At 42.0% G+C, this 16,735-nt stretch overlaps 1 protein-coding gene across 6 annotated transcripts in view; it reads right to left on the bottom strand.

Moving 5' to 3' along the window:
* The window catches only part of THBS4 (thrombospondin 4), a 268,357-nt gene that overhangs the window by 43,023 nt on the left and 208,599 nt on the right, over positions 1 to 16,735 (bottom strand). For 2 of the 6 annotated variants that reach the window (XM_081506021.1, XM_081506023.1), the window contains exon 1: positions 8,312 to 8,478. The exons of 3 other annotated variants lie outside the window; for them this stretch is intronic. In XM_081506021.1, coding sequence (XP_081362147.1) covers positions 8,312 to 8,399 — 88 coding nt within the window. In that variant the 5' untranslated portion in view covers positions 8,400 to 8,478. Of the gene's footprint in view, positions 1 to 7,884; positions 8,146 to 8,311; positions 8,479 to 16,735 lie in introns of those variants that run through there. One more of the 6 variants, XM_081506026.1, reaches the window with a different exon arrangement.

Here is a 16,735-nt window from a genome sequence, read left to right as displayed (position 1 = left end):
GACATGGGAATGCCACAGAAAGCATGGATGTGGTGGGAGATACAGTGTCAACAAAACAATTGGCTACTTTCGTGGGACCTAAGTGTGCCTTAGTGCATTTACAGTTCTCCAATATTTCTCTGCTAAGAAATTGTGACTTTGACAACGTGGAAGCAAAACAGAAACAAAACAGAACAACGTGCTTCCTATTTCTTGACTGTAACCTGCCAGAGCTGGTCTACAAAATCTAGAACCTAAACTTATATTGTACAAGTTGCTTTTGCTACAAGCCAGCTGCACTTTTCAACTTTGTGAAAGCTGTAAAAAAGTGTGTCCAGTTAATTTCAAAGGCAAAGGCCAAATTTGGGTAACTCTCACTAGACTAGTGTTTCTTTTGGTTTATGCAAAATTGTTTGAACAATTCCACAGCCTGCAAGCACTTCAGGCTCCAGAGCTGTTTTCTGGATATAATAATCTGGTTACTAAAGACGGTCACAGTATCCGTAATTTATAAAGAGTTTTTACAAATTAATGAAATAAGCATCCCAACAGAAAAAAAATGGGCACATAACATGAAAAAACAAATTTACAGAAAAAGTATTACAAGGGCAAATAGGTATATAAATAATGTGTTCACGTGCTTCACTAATGATGAAGGAATTGCTAACTTAAACATCAAGGTAGGGCTTCCTTGGCGGTCCAGTTAAGAACATACCTGCCAATGCAGGGGACACTGGTTCGATCCCTGCTCTGAGAAGATCCCACATGCTCCAGGGCAACTAAATGTGTGTGCCACAACTACTGAGCCAATGCTCTAGAGCTCGCAAGGCACAACTAATGAGCCCACACACTGCAACTACTGAAGCCTATGTGCCAAGAGCTTGTTCTCCTCAAAAGAGAAGCCACCACAATGAGAAGCCTGCACAGTGCAAGAAGGGTAGCCCCTGCTCACCGCACCTAGAGAAAGCCCTTGCACAGCAAAAAAGACAGAGCACAGCCATAAATTAATAAACATTAAAAGAACACATTAAGGTATGGTTTCCCTCATCAAATTGAAAAAACAATAAATACAACAATACCCAACTGTTGGTGAGAATTCGGGGAACTGGGTACTCATATACCGGTGGGTAAAGATTTACACTAGAATAAACACTTTGAAGCCAGTTTAAAAAACAGTATCAAAGACCCTAAAACACACATGTTCTTTGATTTAGTGACTCTACTAAAGGAATTTATCTTAAGAAAATAATGGATAACACAGTAATATATTTAGGTACAAGGAGATTCACCACCAGTATTAATTCTAAAGCTTCTACATAGGAAGGAGTTATGTGAGGATCTAACTGGAAGAGGTGGGAAACCTGGATCTTTGCCGGCATGGCATTTTGCCTCTCTTTACCAGTGATAGTAGGGTTTGACAGAGATTGCAGGGGTTCAGCCATCCCAAGCCATCCTGTGGCATTGTATATGTTCAAAAAATTATTTAAAATTTCAAAACACTGGAAACAATCAAGTGTTCTATGCTAGAGCCCCAGCTAAATATATTTTATGCTGTGCTTAGTCTCATCCAACTCTTTGTGACCCCATGGACTGTAGCCAGACAGGCTCCTCTGTCCATGAGGATTCTCCAGGCTAAAATACTGGAGTGGGTTGCCTTGCCCTCCTCCAAGGGATCTTCCCAACCCAGGGATAGAACCCAGGTCTCCCACGGACTCTTTATTGCAGGCGGATTCTTTATTGTCTGAGCCACCAGGGAAGCCCAAGAATACTGGAGTGGGTAGCCTATCCCTTCTCCAGGGAATCTTCCCAACCCAGGAATTGAACTGGGGTCTCCTGCATTGCAGGTGGGTTCTTTACCAGCTGAGCTACCCAGGAAATTTTGGTCCACCCAAAAACATAAATACTATCAAAAAGGGTAACGCAGCTGAATACTTACATATGGAAAGATGCTCATGATATATTAAGGGGAGAAATATTATCACAGTAATCCATGTCTATGCCCTGACCAGTAATGCTGAAGAAGCTGAAGTTGAACGGTTCTATGAAGACCTAGAACTAACACCCAAAAAAGATGTCCTTTTCATTACAGGGGACTGGAATGCAAAAGTAGGAAGTCAAGAAATACCTGGAGTAACAGGCAAATTTGGCTTTGGAGTACAGAATGAAGCAGGGCAAAGGTTAATAGAGTTTTGCCAAGAGAATGCACTGGTCATAGCAAACACCCTCTTCCAACAACACAAGAGAAGACTCTACACATGGACATCAGCAGATGGTCAATACTGAAATCAGACTGATTATATTCTTTGTAGCCAAAGATGGAGAAGCTCTATACAGTCAGCAAAAACAAGACCGGGAGCAGACTGTGGCTCAGATCATGAACTCCTACACTTGATCTTAGCCAAAAGGCTGAGAAGCGATTGATCATGAACTCCTTATTGCCAAATTCAGACTCAAATTGAAGAAAGTAGGGAAAACCACTAGACCATTCAGGTATAACCTAAATCAAATCCCTTACAATTATACAATGGAAGTGAGAAATAGATTCAAGGGATTAGATCTGATAGAGTGCCTGATGAACTATGGACAGAGGTTAGTGACATTGTACAGGAGACAGGGATCAAGACCATCCCCAAGAAAAAGAAGTGCAAAAAGGCAAAATGGTTGTCTGAGGAGGCCTTACAAAGCTGTGAAAAGAAGAGAAGTGAAAGGCAAGGGAGAAAAGGAAAGACATATCCACCTGAATGCAGAGTTCCAAAGAATAGCAAGGAGAGAGAAGAAAGCCTTCCTCAAGTGATCAATGCAAAGAAATAGAGGAAAACAATAGAATGGGAAAAACTAGAGATCTCTTCAAGAAAACTAGAGATACCAAGGGAACATTTCATGCAAAGATGGGCACAATAAAGGACAGAAATGGTATGGACCTAACAGAAGCAGAAGGTATTAAGATGAGGTGGCAAGAATACACAGAAGAACTATACAAAAAAGATCTTCATGACCCAGATAATCATGACAGTGTGATCACTCACCTAGAACCAGACATCCTGGAATGCGAAGTCAAGTGGGTCTTAGGAAGCATCACTACAAAGCTAGTGGAGGTGATGGAATTCCAGTTGAGCTATTTCAAATCCTAAAAGATGATGCTGTGAAAGTGCTACAGTCAATAGGTAAATTTGGAAAACTCAGCAGTGGCCACAGGACTGGAAAAGGTCAGTTTTCATTCCAATCCCAAAGAAAGGCAATGCCAAAGAATGTTCAAACTACCACGCAATTTTACTCATCTCACATGCTAGCAAAGTAGTGCTCAAAATTCTCCAAGTCAGGCTTCAACAGTACATGAACTGTGACCTTCCAGATGTTCAAGCTGGATTTAGAAAAGGCAGAGGAACCAGAGATCAAATTTCCAACATCCGTTGGGTGATCGAAAAAGCAAGAGAGTTCCAGAAAAACATCTACTTCTGCTTTATTGGCTGCGCCAAAGCCTTTGACTGTGTCGATCAGAATAAACTGTGGAAAATTCGTCAAGAGATGGGAATACCAGACCACCTTACCTGCCTCCTGAGAAACCTGTATGCAGGTCAAGAAGCAACAGTTAGAACTGTACATGGAAAAACAGACTGGTTCGAAATTGGAAAAGGAGTACGTCAAGGCTCTATATTGTCACCCTGCTTATTTAACTTATATGCAGAGTACATCATGAGAAATGCTGGGCTGGATGAAGCATAAGCTGGAATCAAGATTGCCAGGAGAAATATCAATAACCTCAGATATGCAGATGACACCACCCTTATGGTAGAAAGTGAAGAAGAACTAAAGAGCCTCTTGATGAAAGTGAAAGAGGAGAGTGAAAAAGTTGGCTTAAAACTCAACATTCAGGAAACTAAGATCATGGCATCTGGTCACATCACTTCATGGCAAATAGATGGGGAAACAATGCGAACAGTGACAGACTTTATTTTCTTGGGCTCCAAAATCGCTGCAGATGGTGACTGCAGCCATGAAATTAAAAGATGCTTGCTCCTTGGAAGAAAAGTTATGACCAACCTAGACAGCATATTTAAAAGTAGAGACATTACTTTGCCAACAAAGGTCTGTCTAGTCAAAGCTACAGTTTTTCCAGTAGTCATGTATGGATGTGAGAGCTGGACTATAAAGAAAGCTGAGCGCCGAAGAATTGATGCTTTTGAACTGTGGTGTTGGAGGAGACTCTTGAGAGTCCCTTGGACTGCAAGGAGATCCAACCAGTCCATCCTAAAGGAAATCAGTCCTGAATATTCATTGGAAGGAGTGATGCTGAAGCTGAAACTCCAATACTTTGGCTACCTGATGCAAAGAACTGACTCATTTGAAAAGATCCTGATGCTGTGAAAGATTGAAGGCAGGAGGAGAAGGGGACGACAGAAGATGAGATGGTTAGATGGCATCACCCACTCAATGGACATGAGTTTGAGTAAACTGTGGTATTTGGTGATGGACAGGGAAGCCTGGCGTGCTGCAGTTCACAGGGTCACAAAGAGTCGGACACGACTGAGCGACTAAACTGAACTACAAAAAGAATTGAAAAGCAATATGACAAAATGCTAACATGAATAGTACCTATCTCTGGGTTGTATGATTATATTTACATTTTAAACTTCCTTTTCTTTTGTTTATCCAATTTTCTTTTTTTTTTTTTACAATGAAGATATACTGCTTTTGTAAGAAAAAATAGTTATAAAAGAAATAGGTAAAAACCTAGTTACCTAGGAATGTCTACTCTTTTTATAAGATGATCTGTCTTCAGAGTAGATCTGTATTCTTTCTTTCATGTATACCGAGAATCTTTCACAATAATGAAATTAACACTAGCAGCGTTGGAAAGCAGATTATCTATCATGTTCTTTCTTGTGTCCCACATTCCCCAAACGTGAGGATTGCTGCCCAGTGTACTTCAAGAGGGCATAGAGAATTTTTTAATTTACAGAGAATTGGAAACTTTATATTTTCACCACTGAAAGAGAAGGGAAATAAGACAACATATTTAAAAGTTCCCTTTAGGACAAGACATCTTCAGGAAAGAGATGTGTGTTTCAAGGATGGGAACTGCATGCAGAACTAAACTCTTGGTATTCTTGATTCTTGCTTTGACCATGATTACTTCATAATTCACCTCAAACCAAATTAACCACATTTCAATCTGTATGGTTCTTCTAATCCACTGGCTTCTCTCTCAAGAGGCTGAGTTGGGATTAGTTAGTAACGAGTTTGGAGAGCATTCTGAAAAGGAAATGAGACACTACAAGTTTCTATTAATGTCATTACACTTCAGTAATAGTGCCAAGATCTAAGCACAATCTTCTAGTGTTACAGGTGAAATTACTGCTACCAATGAGCCCAACCACCATGGCATGAAAATCAAATACTTACTAATAAGACTAGCAAGGCAGCTCAGAGGAAAAAGGAGACGAGCAAATTTTTCAGCTGAGCTGATAATTGCAAGACTAATTAATTCAGTAAAGGCATCTATCAGAAATTTGACTTAATCAGATCATATACAGCAATTAAATTAACCAGATAATGTAGGTATAGCCTGATTCCAAGTCTCCACAAAACAGGCAGCTCTGTCTCAGGAGAAGCAAAATCCATACCTGCACACCATGAAGTTGTGTGTTCAAATGTCAAGAATTCGAGTAACCCAAAATATTAGACCCATGAATTCAAACCTGTTAAATAATGTCTGCAATAAGAAAGTTTTTGAATTGTGTTAAAAAGCTTCCTTCTGACACCAAAAGCAAAGGCAACAAAGAAAAGTAAACAAGGGAGACTACATCAAACTAAAAGGCTTCTACACAGCAAAGGAAACCAGTGAAAAGAAAAGGCAGCCTATGGAGTGGGAGAAAATATCTGCACATCACATCTCTGCTGTAAGGGGTTAATATCCAAAACATATAATGAATTTATACAACTCAACAGAAAAGACAAACAAAACAACAAAGAACTACAACCAAACATATTTAAAATTGGGCAGAAAATCCAAATAAACTTTTCCCCAAAAAAGACAGACAGCTGCCATATACATGAATAGATACCCAACATCACTAAAAACCAGAGAAATGCAAATCAAAACCACAGTGACATGTTACCTTACACCTGTTAGAATGGCTATTATTAAAAAGACAAGAAACAGCAAGTGTTGGTGAGAATGTGGGTAAAAGGGCACAAGTGTACACCACTGGTGGGAATGCAAGTTGGTGCAGTCACTATGGAAAACAGTATGAAGGTTTCTCAAAAAATTAAAAATAGAACTACCATATGACCCAGCAATTCTACCCCTGGGTATTTATCCAAAGAAAACGAAACCATTAACTCCAAAAGATACATGGAATTATTCATCACAGCACTATTTATAATAGCCAAGATATGAAAACAACCTGTGTCTATCAATGGATGAATGGATAAAGAAAATGACATACATATATATGTATACACACATATACGAGATAGAATATTATCCAATCATAAAAAAGGAATGAAATCTTGCCATTTATAACAACATGGATGAACTTTATGGGCATTATGCAAAGTGTAATTAAGTCAGGTGGGGGAAAAAGAAATTACGTACGATCTCACATGCGAAATCTTAAAAACAAACAAGAAGAATCTCACAGTATACAGAGAAGAGACTATGGTTGCCAGAAGTGGGAGTGGTGGTTGTAGGGGTGAAACAGATGTTGCTGCTGCTGCTGCTAAGTCGCTTCAGTTGTGTCCGACTCTGTGTGACCCCATAGACAGGGGCCCATCAGGCTCCCCCATCCCTGGGATTCTCCAGGCAAGAACACTGGAGTGGGTTGCCATTTCCTTCTCCAATGCATGACTGTGAAAAGTGAAAGTGAAGTTGCTCAGTTGTGTCCGACTCTTTGCGACCCCATGGACGGCAGCCCACCAGGCTCCTTCGTCCATGGGACCTTCCAGGCAAGAATACTGGGGTGGGTTGCCATTGCCTTTTCCTAAAATAGATGAAGAAGGCCAAAAGGTACAAACTTCCAGTTATAAAATAAGCCATGGGGATGTAATATACAGCCTGGTGACTACAGTTAATAGTGCTGTATTGCATATTTGAGAGTTGCTAAGAGAGTAGATCTTAAAGTTCTCATCACAAGGAAAAAAACTGCAGCCATGGCGACAGATATTAACTAGACTTGTGGTGAACGTTTTGCAATGTATACAATTATCAAATCATTATGTTGTACACTTGAAACTAATATAACATTATATGTCAATTATACATTAGTTTTTTTTTCAAAGGTTTCCTTTCTTACCGTCCCAAAAGCAAGGCTGCAATGAATAAACTGCAGCGTTTTAAACATTTCAACTCAAACTAAAAGCAGTTCAGTACCCCCTGACAATACAATTCTGGTAGCCTGGTCTGGAATCAGAATGAGTTGTTTGGTGAAATGCAAAGTTTAAACGGGTAATTACTGCAGTGGGAGGGGAAGGGACCAGGACAAGCAATCTTGATTCTGGCTTCCTAAAAATAGCAATTTTTACTTCAAGTTTTATTTCCTTAACCCGAAAGAAATTAACCCCAGGCATCAATTTCAAACAGATGAAGCCGATCACTGGCTTGCCAATTAGAGCCCTAAGATCTTTTCTTGGTTAAATAACTTCTTCCTTTCTGTCTTCCCAAAATTCTGTTTAAGCTTAAGTGCTTTCTGCACAACAGTTCTTTTCACAAAAGGGTTTGAAGATTGATTATCCAAGTGCTTTTTAAATTATTTATCGAATGTTTAACCTCTGTAGAGAAAGACCCATTTCTTAGCCTTCCTGTTCAATTTACCTCCAGAATCAAGAGATCAAGCCAACTCCCAAAGCCCCAGCAGAGCTGGAGCAGAAAAAGGCAAGCGGCAGGGCAACAGAGTAATACTGCACCTTTCTTGGGTATGTGGCCTCAGACTAGGCTGACATCGAAGGATTTAGGTTGTCATCGCTGAGGGGAGGGAGGCCCACAGAGCCGCAAGGGACAGAACCCAGATTTCACCGTACTCCAGACGGGACGTGTTCGAGGTCTAGGGCCACGCCACAAGCTTGAAAGTGAACCTCACCTCTTTGCCTAGATTGAAAATAAATTTTACACCCCCCAAACTACTGTATAGGGAGTTGACTTCACCGCCGGTTAATCGAACCTCCGAAAATTCTAATCTCTAATGACCGCTTCCAAGCACAATACGCTTTGCCTCGGGCCCCAGAGGCACACAGAGGTGCCCAGAGGGACCCAGGAGCCAAGCGCGGAGCAGCGCGCGGAGCTAGTCCCTCCGTTCGCCCAAGCGGAGCTGCGGGACGGCTCGCACCCACTTACCCTGCGGGGTGGCCTGGGCGCCGGCCCCCAGCCAGGGCTGCAGGGCCAGGTGCAGCAGGAGGAAGGTGGCTCCGCGCGGGGCCAGCATGTTGGCTCTCCGCGCTCCCCGCGGGCGCGCGGGAGTCTCGGCAGCGGGGGCCCCGCCTAGGCGTGCGGGTGGCGCGCGGCCCCCGGTCGGGCTTCCCGCGGGCGGCGCAGGTAAGGCGAGCGCGGCGGCGTCCGGGCAGCCGTCGGGGGCGGCGCTCGCGTCCTGGCGCCGCGGAGCTGGGTGCGCTGGCGGCAGGGCTGGGCGCTTTATGGTCCGGCCGGCCGGGGCGGGGAAGGGCTGAGGCCGGGGCGGCCCCCTTGGCCAGGATCCCCTTTGGCCGGGAAGTGTGGGGGTGGCCGCAGCGGGGAGCGTGGGCGGCGGAGAGAAAGGCGTGAGCGTGGGGACGGGGGACGAGAAGGGGCCCCTCCGCCCGACTGGGTTCTGGGGAGGTGGGCGTGGTCGCCGTCCCCGGACTGACGAGGGAGTTAGGAGGATGGGACGAGCGAGGATGGGGCTGGTAAGAAAGTGAGGACGCGCAGGACAGAGAAGAAGAAGAGAGGGGCAAAGGAGGCAGCAAATGACACTGACCCGCTAGCTTTGGGCACCGTCCGTCCCCCACCTCTTCTTTTCTGAACGGAACATTGGACAAGTTTTTAACACCCGTTTTGGGCTCTGCGGGAACTTCTGCCTCCCAAGGTGGTCCGGTGAACAATTCGTTTCTTTTATTTCTTCAAGCTTGTCTTGAATACTTCAGATGATGAGTATTTTCCCCATCAGGCTTTGGGATGTGAACAGTGAATGTTTCAAAGTTTTTGAGTTTTTAATGGAAATAAAACACATCTCAAGGAATCCATCCAGACAGAACCATTTATAGGATGGTAGAGTTTTATGGAGAATTTATTTTCCAAACACTTGTCTGCCCACTTCTGTTTCACCCTCCCAAAAGATTCCAAGTGACAGTTTAAAGCTATGGGAGTAGGACCTAAAAGAGAGGGAAGGAACATAAGGAATTAGTCTTCCTTCTAGGCAAACCCCCCTAAAAATAATGTGGATTAACTAGAGGAAAAAATATTTCGGAACAATGGTAAACTTTTCCCCTCATAAACAATCTTGACTAATGGAGAAAATCCAGCAATATATTTATATCCCTTTCTTTAAGTCTCAAAGAATTCCATTTCAAAGTTTAAGAATAAACCACAAACTGCCACAAGCTGAAAGATTAACTCATCATCTTATTCCCAAACTGTGCTAGAATAACCCCAGTTATGAGTCCATTTACAGCTAATGACCTGGAAATTTCTGAGCTATATTCAGAGTTCCTTTCGATTATATATATTCGAGGTCTACCATATTCTAGTTAGGGCTTCATTTAATGCCATGTTACACTGAAGTTTCTGTATGGAGTGGGTCACCGGATGTCTATGTATGAGAGAGCACTGAAGAGGCAAAGGGCACATGTTTCCAGCAATGTGACTACACACTAGGGAGATGGATTAGACCTGGGCTTCCCAGGTGGCCCTAGTGGTAAAGAATCCATCTGCCAATGCAGGAGATGCAAGTTTGATCCCTGGTTTGGGAAGATCCCCTGGAAAAGGAAATGGCAACCCACTCCAGTATCCTTGCCTGGGAAATCTCATGGACAGAGGAGCCTGGCAGGCTACAGTCCATGGGGGTCACAAAAAATCAGACACGACTGAGCACGCATGCAGAGTCTTCAAGTCTCCAGACAGTGTCCTCAGGAGTGGCCTGGGATAGAGGGGGCTCCAGACTCCCAACTTTTACTTTAAGCCCAGTAGCTTTGCTTGTATATGTTTTATACAATGGACTTCAGAGTAAGTAGGACTAAGCTGGAAGTTATTTGAAGGCAGATACCATATATTAAAATCATCTTTGTTTAGTCCTCTTTGCCAGGCATCCCTAAATCCCAGCAGATTCCCAGAAAAATAGCTTGCACAGGTAGGCACACAATAAATTTTGGTTGAAACTGGGTGACCACTAAGTGTAACTGAGCAACAAAAGAATCAAGTGACTTTCTGCTAGCCTGATAGAACTTACAATTTAGTTTTGTTTTTAAAGATACTGCAATTTTATGAGGCTATTCTTTGGGGAATCACAGTCAGCTTTTTCTTCACGTCATCAGAATCAGGAGGAAATTTAATTTCCATAAAAGTCTATTAAATTGGCTGTGAAATATATGGTAAAGGAGGCAAAAGGGTTAATCGGTGTCTTTTCTGTGCCACTTCATTAAACTATCTGTTGTTATACTTATCACACTGAATTTTAATTTAGCTTAAAAATGGGCTAATTTATTTAATTTCCTCCCAGTAACAAACTGTAAACTCTTTAGTCGTGTCTCATTTATTTTTTATAGTCCCAATTTCAAGGACAGTTCTGGCACTTGATAGTGAGTAGCTCACTGAACTGACTTTCTTTCTCTTAGTACTGTAAAGTAGGGTAAGAGGTTATGACACGTTAGTAATCTGTTTGTACTGTAGATTTTGCAAAAATGGCTCCAATGCTTCACTCTTTTTCTCCATACAGCTTTTGTTTTCCTACTGTAGCTCTGGGCTTAGATCAATACAAATGTAGTAAAAGTCCTACAAACAGAAGTTTAAAACATACTTGTAACTGGACTGGCTTACTATTCTACCTCTGCCTTTGCCATGATAGTGTGGCTGCACTAGCTTGTTGGAGGTTGAGACATGGAGCAGAGCTGAGTTACAAGTCATCCTAGGCAAAGCCAGCTGAGAGCCACTTACAGCTGACTTACCCAGGTGAATACGTTCTGGCAAGATCAGCAAGGCTGTCTTGTTAATTCTAGCCATGAGAACAACAACTTTTATTTTTTTTTGGCATGCCATTAAGATTTTGTTGTTGTTCAGTTGCTAAGTTGTGTCCAACTCTCTGCAATCCCTTGGACTATAAGGCTTCCCTGTCTTTCACTATCTCCTGGAGTTTGCTCAAACTCATGTTCATTGAGTTGGTAATGCTATCCAACCATCTCATCCTCTATCGCCCCCTTCTCCTTTTGCCTTCAATCTTTCCCAGAATTAGGGTCTTTTGCAATGAGTCAGCTCTTCAAATCAGGTGGCCAAAGTATTGGAGCTTCAGCATTAGTCCTTCTAATTAACATTCATAGTAGGACTGACTGGTTTCATCTCCTTGCTGTCCAAGGGACTCTCAAGAGTCTTCTCCAACACCACAGTTCAAAAGCACCAGTTCTTCAGTGCTCAGTTTTCATTATAGTCCGACTCTCACATCCATACATGACTACTGAAAAAACCATACCTTTGACTATAAAGACCTTTGTCGGCAGTGATGTCTCTGCTTCTTAATATGCCATCTAGGCTTGTCATAGCTTTCCTTCCAAGGAGCAAGCATCTTTTAATTTCATGACCGCAGTCATCATCTGCAATGATTTTGGAGCCCAAGAAAATAAAATCTGCCACCGTTTTTATTTTTTTCCCCTTCTATTTGCCATTAAGTGATGGGACTGGATGCCATGATCTTACTTTTTTGAATGTTGAATTTTAAGCCAGCTTTTTTACTCTCCTCATTCACCCTCATCAAGAGGCTCTTTAGTTCCTCTTCACTTTCTGTCATCAGAGTGGTGTCATCTGCATATCTGAGGTTGTTGATATTTCTCCCAGCAATCTTGAGTCCAGCTTGTGATTCATCCAGCCTGGCATTTCACATGATGTACTCTACTTATGTGTAAAATAAACAGAGTGACAATTTACAGCCTTGTTTTACTCCTTTCCCAGTTTTGAACCAGTCTGTTGTTCCATGTCCAATTCTAACTGTTGCTTCTTGACTTGCATACAGGTTTCTCATGAGACAGGTAAGATGTTCTGATGTTCTCATCTCTTTCAGAATTTTCCACAGTTTGCTGTGATCCACACAGTCAAGGCTTTAGAATAGTCAGTGAAGCAGAAGTAATGTTTTTCTGGAATTTCCTTGCTTTCTCTATGACCCAACAAATGTTGGCAATTTGATCTCTGGTTCCTCTGCCTTTTCTAAACCTAGCTTGTACATCTGGAAGTGCTCAGCTCACATACTGCTGAAGCCTAGTCTGAAGGATTTTTTAGTATAACCTTGCTAGCATGTGAAATGAGTGCAATTGTACAGTAGTTTGAACATTCTTTGGCATTGCCCTTCTTTGGGATTAGAATAAAAACTGACATTTTCCAGTCCTGTGGCCACTCCTGAGTTTTCCAAATTTGCTGACATACCAAGTGCAGCACTTTAACAGCCTCATCTTTTAGGATTTCAAACAGAACAGCTAATAAGATTTGGGGGTTGTTTATTATGTAACATTATTATAACAGTACGATCTTATTGTAGCAACTGATGCACTAGGCTTCCTTCCATTTCTAACTATTGTATCATAGAGTTAGACGTAACTCTATGATGTCAGAGTCCTGCTCCAGCTGGTCCAGGGTTCCCTCAGGATGGACAGCGTTGGCGATGCGAATGAGAAGACACAGCGAGTCTTGGTGTTTCCAAGTGTCTTCCGACTTTATTGTTTTCAAGACAGCTTTTATATTTTTAGTTGTACATAGAAACAAATGTAAAGTGTAAAGTCATGCCAAATCAAATCAATGGGTCAGCAGTTTTTGACCCTTACTGGAACCAGGACACTGTTTGTGTTTTTAGTTACAAAAAGTTTAAAGTTGTTTACATTATCTTCTGGCCTGGAAGCCTGCTAACATCTGGTGACTCTTTTATTGATAAGGGTTGATCAGCCAGGACACTTATGCATCAGGCACAGAAAGTACCAGGGTTACATTTTTTTAAAGAATACAGGCACAGCAGATTATGACAAAGAAAGAATTCATAAACTCAGAGTTTCAAGGTAAAACCTGTTTTCTGTACTCTATCTTATGCCTTGAGCCTAACAGAGAAGAATGTGGTCCCATAAAGTCATGGCACAGCAAGCTGAAAACAATGTAGCACCAAAGTCAGTGCTTAGCAAAATCACCAGCTGAATTAACAATTGTCTTATTATTTGTATTAAAGCTAAACTTCTATTTATATAAATCTCTAACTATTATGCTTTCATTATATAGGCTAAATACGTTAAGAGCAAAAACATAGTGAGTAAATGTAGACTAAGTAACAGTTTCATAAAGCAATATCTCTTATATTTCCTAATAAGCCTTTTTTCTTATGAAGGGCTCTGTGCCCATTGGGGCTTTCTGTGTGGAGGCTCTCAATGTTGTTTATTGTTAAGGAGCAGTCATGCACATTAGCTCCAAAGGCACAGGTACATTTACTAAACAAACCAATATGCTAGCAAGAGGAATTTAGATTAGCATACTCTATATCCTAGATAATTTTATTAAGGTGCTACCGTTTAGGGGCCTTGTTGATTGAGGTTTCAGATTGATCTATTTTAGAAGAGAATCAGGAAAAGGCCTTTTGTCTAAGTCACAGAAAATAAGAAGAGGTTTATTATAGCAAACATCAGAAAGACAGATATCATCTTTAAGGTGAGCGCTGAGGCAGCCTTCCGAGAATCCCTGAGGCCTGAGAAGCCTTGCTCGATCAGTCCTTCTCCTCATGACCTTGTCATGGGTGGGATCTCGTGAGCTGGCTCCCGGCACTATGACATATTATGACTCTAATAACAGAGAGCTGTTGCTCCATTTTTGATGTTTGCTGACAGATTTCAAACTTCAGTGCTCCCCTTCCTCTTGGTTCCATCTCTGAGCAAGCTGATGAGAAAGCCTGGGTGCTCCTTCCTTGGGTGCTGTGCAAGCCCTAGATCATGCATGGGAACCCCCTCCCAGCCTACCCCTTAACCATAACGCAACCCCAGAGCCAGCCTCCTTTCCCCACTCTCACAAGCCATCCACAGACAGCTTGAGGGGTCACCCTGCTCTCCCCAGAAAGCATCCCTGCATGAATCATAAACCTTTTCAAAGCCTCTCACAGCTGGGCATGGGAATACCCATCTTGCTTCTGCTCCTGTTCTTCAGAAGGAGCTATTTGTGTTATTTGACACAGCTAAATGGAAGCTTTATAACATATTTGTTCATTGATATTTGAATAAAGTTATGACTAATAATGTCAAGTTTTCCACTTGAATTCTTGAAGGGAATAGAAATGGAAGATAATTGTTAACCTTTAAAGATGGTTTGAGAGTCTTCACTGGTGGTCCAGTGGTTAAGAATCTGCCTGTCGATGCAGAGAATAGGAGTTCAATCCCTGGTCCAGGAAGATTCAACATGGTGCAGATCAACTAAGCCCTTGAGCCACAACTAATTAGCCAGTGCTCTAGAGCCCATTGGAGAAGGCAATGGCACCCCACTCCAGTACTCTTGCCTGGAAAATCCCATGGACAGAGGAGCCTGGTAGGCTGCAGTCCATGGGGTCGCGAAGAGTCGGACATGACTGAGCGACTTCACTTTCACGCATTGAAGAAGGAAATGGCATCCCACTCCAGTGTTCTTGCCTGGAGAATCCCAGGGATGGGAGAGCCTGGTGGGCTGCCGTCTATGGGGTCGCACAGAGTCGGACACGACTGAAACGACTTAGCAGCTAGAGCCCATGCTCCACAACAAGAGAACACACCACAATGAGAAGCCTGCACACAGCAACAAAGACCTAACAGAGCCAAAAACGTATTTGCTAAGAAAAAAGTCTAGATGCATTTGCTAAGAAAATAAGACACGAAATGCAATGAAATAATAGGACATAAAGCAACCTCGCAAAATATGCTAGAATTCTGTCCATTTGAATGTGAGTTTGGAATTAGGGAGGATTTGATTTGGATTGAAATTCATCAATATGGGCAAAAAGGTTTGTAAGCAAGTGATTAGTATTACTTGAATTCCTGGGAGCGTGTTTAACCTTACTAAAGGAACTAACACCTGAAAGATTTTAGTGATAAACTGTCAACAGGAAGATTAGCACTACTAGTTACAAATGCACCCTAATAGGTTCATAAAGGAGCTGGACCATATATATACATATATATTTTTTCCAACTCTAAATTCTAAAATTATGTGGTTGTTGCTATCCAATCATTGACACGTGTTGAGTTAGAAAGAATATTGCCTATCAATCATGAAATCTTAGAGTTTTTTCTCATTAATATAGTTACCCAAGAAGTAATTATATGTGCATATTGATTATTTCACTCAACAACTATTTCTTGATAGTCTTCTTGAATGTGCCCAACACTGTGTTAGACAACAGCCATACAAAGATAAATGAAATACATTTTTTGTTCTCCAGCTCATAGTCTGCCCAGATATACAGATGATATAAATAATACAATGAAGGCTATAACAGACATGTAACCTAAGAAATAATGAAATGCTGAGCAGAAAGCAACTTACAGTTAGAACAAGAAAAGATTTCCTAGAAGGGCTGACTTTTCATTGGGGTTTTGAAGGATGAAGAGGTATTCCCGTGTCACAAAATAAGGGAAGAATATTGCAAGCAGAGGGAATCCACATTATGTGCAAGACCACAGAGAGAGATGTCAAAACGATGTCTGAGGCTCTGACCTGGGCCACTTGGCAGACTGTAGTGCCATTCACTGAGACAGGAGGGGTAGATGATGGTTTGGCTTGGCTATGTTGAGGTTAAGGCACCTTTAAGACATTCAGTGGGCTTCCCTGGTGGCTCAGATGGTAAAAGCATCTGCCTGCAATGCGGGAGACCCAGGTTGGATCCCTGGGTCAGGAAGATCCCCTGGAGAATGAAATGGCAAGCCACTCCAGTACTCTTGCCTGGAAAATTCCATGGACGGAGGACCCTGGTAGGCTACAGCCCATGGAGTCGCAAAGAGTCAGACACGACTGAGTGACTTCCCTTCTTTCAAAGACATTCAGTATCCATCAGACAGTTAGTTTCATGAGTCTGTAACTTAGGGGAAAAGTTAACAGATATGGGTGTCAATTTTCAGGCAGCAATTAAAGCTGTACGTTTAGAGGAGATTACTTAAGAAGCATGTGTAAGATGAGGAAAGAACACTGAGGAACATTAATGTTCAGAACCAATAGAGAAGGAGAAGGTGGTGAAAAAGAAAGATGTAGAAGGAAATTGGGGAAACGTGGTGTCAGGGAGGCATGGTGAATAGTATAAATACCTTGGAGAGGTCAAGCAAGATAAGAACTGAAAACTGTGCTTGGGCTTTCTCAATATGGAAGTCATTGACAACTCTTGTTGAAAGCATTTGATGGAATAGTGTGGGTGAAAGAAAAACAATGTGCTGCCATTTGAGGAGTGAGGATGACTGAATAGGAAGTGGAGAATCAGGGTAATGATAAAAGTAAGATAACTTCCAAGAAGCCTGCCTGTGATACGGAAAGTGGAGATAGAGCAGTAATTGTTAGGAGAAATAGGAACATGTTTTGACGTAGATGGGACAGAGCTGCCAGGGA

The sequence above is a fragment of the Giraffa tippelskirchi genome, chromosome 7 (assembly GCF_054371585.1).
Source record: "Giraffa tippelskirchi isolate mGirTip1 chromosome 7, T2T-mGirTip1v1.2.pri, whole genome shotgun sequence".
Lineage (NCBI taxonomy): Eukaryota > Metazoa > Chordata > Mammalia > Artiodactyla > Giraffidae > Giraffa > Giraffa tippelskirchi.
Note: the sequence above shows the minus strand (reverse complement) of the source record. Positions and strands in the feature narration are given on the sequence as shown.